The 5,867-nt window shown below is 37.8% G+C and overlaps 1 protein-coding gene across 1 annotated transcript; it reads right to left on the bottom strand.

The window, feature by feature from the left end:
• Positions 1-361: 361 nt before the first annotated feature.
• On the bottom strand, positions 362-2,386 carry LOTGIDRAFT_123092 (hypothetical protein; the record flags this gene model as incomplete). Its single annotated transcript, XM_009060407.1, has 1 exon — positions 362-2,386. A coding segment is annotated over one exon (2,025 nt), but the record flags the coding sequence as incomplete, so codon positions are not given.
• Between the last annotated feature and the right edge of the window lie 3,481 nt (positions 2,387-5,867).

Below are 5,867 nucleotides of genomic sequence, written 5' to 3' on the forward strand. Positions count from 1 at the left end.
TTACGACCAACATGTTCTGTTGAGCGCCTTGACTACTTGCCAGGGCGGTAAGATTACCGTCCGTGATAGTTATTGTAAAACTGATTGCAGACGACTTAGGTTCTAATCCTTTATCTGACACTTTCACCACGACGCTGACGTTCCCAACATCTCGCGCTCGCAATTGTTTGTTCAGGAATATTGAGCCTGAATTCTGGTCGATGATAAACATGTTCGGACGAGAATCACATTTTATTTCGTACAGAATCCTAGCATTGTCTCCATCATCTTCGTCTACAGCCTCCACTTTCAGCAACTCTGTCCCGGGTACGGTATGGTAAGACGTGGGTACGGAATGGTTCGAAAATCGTGGGTACGTTATGGTTGGAATGTTGTCATTTTGATCCAATATGGACACAGTAACCAAAACGTTAGACGATTTAGGCGAGTCGCTCAAATCATAGGCAATTACTTTAAAATTATATGTGGCCTTTTCTTCTCGGTCGAAAGATTTGAGTGTCGTTAAATCTCCATCGTTTGAAAACGAAAAAGGTAAACTTGAATTTTGCTCAAGCATATAATTTAGACGACCATTAACGCCACTGTCATCGTCTTTTGCCTTCACTTTACCAACGAATTGCCCCGAGGCTAAATTTTCCTTAATATTAAAGATATAAACAGGTTCGTCGAAGTAGGGAGAATTGTCATTTTCATCAATTATCGATAAATACAGGGTCTCTGATGAAGAAAGGGGTGGAACGCCTCCGTCCTCAGCAATAACTGTAATATTAACGTTCTTTTCCGATTCATAATCGAACGAACCCAACACTATGACGTCACCTGTCGTCTGATTCACAAAGATTGTTGAAGTCATTGGTGAAACTCGTCCTAAACGATATGTTACAGCCCCGTTTTCTTCCACGTCTACGTCCGTCGCTCGCACAGTTGTCAATTTCAAACCGTTTTCATTGTTTTCAGAAACGTTTAGATATATTTTGTTATTTTCGAAAACCGGAGAATTATCATTTACGTCGATAAGCATCACTTTCAAGCCAACTGTCGTTTGTAATGGTGGCTGTCCACCATCTTGGCAAACTAGAGACATCTGATGTGATGACTGAGTTTCTCTGTCTACTTTTTGGCTGAGAACAACTTTGAATTGATTTATTTTGATTTGACGGACACTGAATTCAGAAGAGTTCGATACGAAACATGAAACGACGCCATTTTGTCCTGAGTCTTTGTCGCTGGTTACGAAATGGGCTACAAGAGACCCAATACTTGCTGATTCCAAAATCTCAACAGTGTTATTTTCATTGAGAAGGTTGATTCTTATGGTTGGTGGATTGTTAGCATTGTCCAATACAGTCACTTGAACGATACACTGAGAAACTTTAATGTCCGAACCGGAATCGGTTGCTTCAATCACAATTCTTTTCGTTTGGCCTTGAAGGGGACTTAAGGACATAGTTGGATAGATCTCGCCGTTTTCTGAATTGATTCCGAAATATCTAACAGCAGCAAAGTCAGTTTGTCTTGAACTGAATCGATAACTTATTTGACCGTTCGGGCCATCATCCGCATCCGTCGCGGAAACGGTCGTAAAGGCGACGTTGGTAGCAGTCGTTTCATTCACACTAGCATTGTACACAGTATTGGTAAATTGAGGCCAATTATCATTCACATCTGTAACATTAATAGACAGAGTCATCTCCCCCGATTTTCTTGGATTCCCTCCATCATACGCCATGACAGTTACGTCATAATGGCTGACACCTTCACGATCAAGCTCAGCAACTATAACCAATCTCACTTCTATACTTCCATCCAATTTTCGCTGAGTTTTGATTCCAAAAACTGGGCTTTCAGGTACCAAGGAATAAGACTGAACAGAGTTACCCTCTCCTGTATCCAGGTCTGTAGCGCCATCTATTATGTAAGTTGAACCGATGGCAGCAGACTCCATGATAGCTAAATTTGATGTCACTTCCGGAAATAATGGCGAGTTGTCATTGATGTCCTCAATGTTGATGTAAACGGTGATGGTATGGAAAAAAGAAGATCCTGGTTTTAGTGATTGTATTCCTACATTCAGCCGAATCACACATGTAATCTGGAATCTGCAAATGGCTTCACGATCAATTCTTTCCACGGCCGATAGATACCCCGTTAAATTATTGAGGCGAAAGTTCGTTCTACTTGGTCCTGAATATAGCTGGAATTTCAGAAAGGGCATCTCGGTGGAGTCCAGCACTGATGATACATTCGAATCTGTGGAAAGGTCGGCAATCACTACAACAGGTCCTCGTTCTTCCTGCAAATCATAAAAGAGTTCATCCAGTTGACAGTTGACTCCATATAAGGACATCAACAGAATGAATGCCAGGACCACACTTGAGATATTCATCCTCGTAACTTGTCACTCAGTGGCAGACGATAATTCTCCTTAAAACGCAGACGACATCCTTGATTTAATCTAAAAAAAATTATCTCAGTCTCTTCATTTGAATCCAATTTCAATTTCAACTCGTCAAGTGTCAGTAATCACACATAAATGTTTCGAACTAGAATACTCGTGCAATTTCTGTCAAAAGGCACTTAAAGTCAAATTCTCAGCAAGTGCGGAGTCAAACAGGGCTGACAGATACTGGAGATTGAAGTCGAATAGAAGTTTAATGCAGGATCCCTGCTGTTGATCGTAATACAAGAAGTACAATACTGAAAAGGTCAGTCGGTCCGCACGTTAACTTGATACAGCACCATCAATCGAACCCGACCTCATGTAGTAATAATTGTCTGATGTTATCGGACTATCTTGTCTACTGTTTCGTTTTATAGGTGTTCCACCTCCACTAGTTTGTATTGTATTATATTTTATAGGGTGTCCAAACATGAAAATAATTACGATATGCTAATAATTGTCAGTATTTGTCGATGGTAATCACAGCTTTAGAAACACGATACGAACACACTGTTCTGATTTTACGACCTGCTACTCCACTCGTTAAAACGATATAAACAGTCGAAAATTAAATTTTCAAAATTTATAGTCACCGTTCTTCTTCACAAGAATTCTCTGCGTAATGGTCTTCTAATGATTCAGAACACAAAAAATATCCTTAAGCCAAAACATTGAGATCTTTATCGAAAAAAGATGAATATTTCAGCTATGACCGAAATAAATACAAACACACGAATGATGTTATCTGACTTGAGCAATTATTAAAAATCGTTACGCTTCACAAATAAGGGGAAATGATTCAAAAGGTTAAAAATGTTAAATTTAATTTTAACAAAAGTTCGCGAAATAAGGGATGAAGTACTAGACGTGATGAGTTAACACTAGCCCCTTTTATTATTCCGTTTTTTTTATGATTCCTCAGGGTTAGGACCTCTCCGGGCGCCTGATGAATAATTTACACTCAAACACTGATAACATCAGTTAGCAGTCTTCTTTTCACGACAGAATTTTTCAATAATTTTCGAATATTCAAATATCCTAGGGTAAAAACACACTTTTCACTTTTCCTCGGGTAAAAATTCTAGAAATAATTTGTATAAATGTACGCTATATATCTTTTCGTTTTTACACTGTCGGATGTCTTCTAATTTCACTTCAGGCTCTCGCTGCAGATTTTTTTTTCAAAGTTTCATTTACACTGAGAAGGTCGAGTTGACAGTTAATTATTTTTAAAGTTCAGAGTAAAATGATGTTTTAAATGTTGTAAGAGTATAAAACGATGGTTTGAGGTAATTAGAATAAACAAACGGTGCAGTGAAGTAATTGAATCTACCTGTAATTTAACAGTACAGGTAACACACTGCTGTTTTACACCTCACGTACACAGATTCACACTTAAAATGTCAACGTTTCGACTGTACTCCTCTGCAGTTGGTGATAATTTTGAATGTCAAGTGAATCACGACGTTTCAATTACACTCCTGTTTTTTAAAAAAAATTTGTCTCTCTTCGCATATACAGCTAATCTTCAGTTGTACGGTTTGAAGGCTTATTCAATGTGGTATTCAGCACAAGTTGTTCAAAAAGATTCCACGAAATACAGCTTTAATAAAACTTCAGCACTGTTGGTTACTCCGAAAGATCCAAGAATACAGCTTCAAAAGTTCCTGTTTCCAATATTTATTTCTAATGTCATACAATATCAAACGCCTTTTCAGTGTCACAACTCACAAGTAACGTTATAAGGTACATCAATTCACTATATCATTATTCAAGTCTCCCTCCCAAGTCAAGTTGGTCCTCTCCACAACGATATTTCAAGGCAGTTTAAAATTTATATTTGTTGAAACTGAATTTGTAAAGGTTTAATCTCTCCTCTTAACGTATTTTACGCTCCATGGTTCATGAGACGAGCGTTTTACTGTCACTCTTTACACCTTTTTACAAGCATTATGTGTTAAACCACGCCTATTATTATACATTAACCAATCAAATGAGAGTATCATTGATTGGCACTAGTGCGTGAAGGATTGAATCTCGTCCTCAGCAAACAGATCAAGGGATTAGCTATAATCGCCTATCACAGACAATCCATAGTAATTAGTTAGGTTTTTATATCAAAATTTACAAGTTTTGTTTCAACTTGTACACAGTTACAGATTTTAAGTATATTTACGTTTCGAGTTAGGAGCATATTCTGTAAGTTTTAAAAATATCCAGAAAAGAGGCTAACCAGGCTCAGCAAGTCCCCCCCACACACTTTTAAATTCTTTATCATTTTACATAGTGAAACAATGGACAATTTGTTGCCCTGCTCGCTCCCCTCACCTGGTGTTTTTCACAACCTCAGACCTGTGTAACCTTTAATGTTTAATATACTGTGTTCAAAGTCTTAATGGTCATGTAAATAACCTGTATAAACCCCGACTATAATACAAAGGTTATCTTAATTAGATGCTAATTTATTCATAACATCATTTACTTAACATTAATATTGTCCTCATCTATAGCACGAGAGCGCGAGACTTGGCAAGTGCGACACAAGATTAGAGGGCAAACATACAGGTGAATTTTCCTTACACCGGTTTTTAGACTACAGTTAAAACTGATGAGAATATTTGCTATCAAATTCTGGCAATTTAGGTGCAATGGATTTATATGGATAGGTAAAAGCCATTGCACATTTGCACATTTGCATCATTTGAGTGCAGGACTTGATTGAGGGGCAATCGTGTATGGTGTTAAGTTGCAGTAATGGAATTGGTCGGTTGTAAGAATTTGTTCAAGGGGAGCACCCCCGCCCTCTGTAGCTACGGGTCTGTTTAAATGTACCCTACGTTATTTTGTTAAAAAGATTTAAGAAAAGTTTCAAATGTCCTCCAACGACCTCAACACTGCGACAACCTGTACGGTTTGTCTTCCTACACGTCCGTGGAATCTTTAATATTTAGGCAATCAACTTAGAGTGGATTTGGTCACGAAACTAAAACAGTGAAAGATCTGATGTAGACGAGGTGAGCTGTGCCCGGTCCAGGTATCTTACCAATGTCAACACTTAAAATAAACAGAAGTCAATATTTTAGTAAATACGACTCGGGCTATATTTAGACTCACTCGAGACTGGGGACTCTGGTTTAGCAGCCAAATCTCGTCTTCCGTCAACAAACTTCTTATTGGTTTAAAAATGAAAACAAACTCCTATTTTGGAGGAAAGATAGTGTCTTCATACATTGCCGTGTATTTAATACGAAATTAAAGTACAGATAATCTAATCTATTGGTAGAGTTGTCGGTTTATTTGAGAATGATCCAAGGAAACTAAATAATGTATTGAAATGTCGACAGTGACAATATTAGAGGAAGCGTCATTTATTAGATAAACCAATTTATGTGATATTTCTCTGTCTAAATCATTGAATTAGTTTCTG

Source organism: Lottia gigantea (assembly GCF_000327385.1).
Source record: "Lottia gigantea unplaced genomic scaffold LOTGIsca_42, whole genome shotgun sequence".
NCBI lineage: Eukaryota > Metazoa > Mollusca > Gastropoda > Lottiidae > Lottia > Lottia gigantea.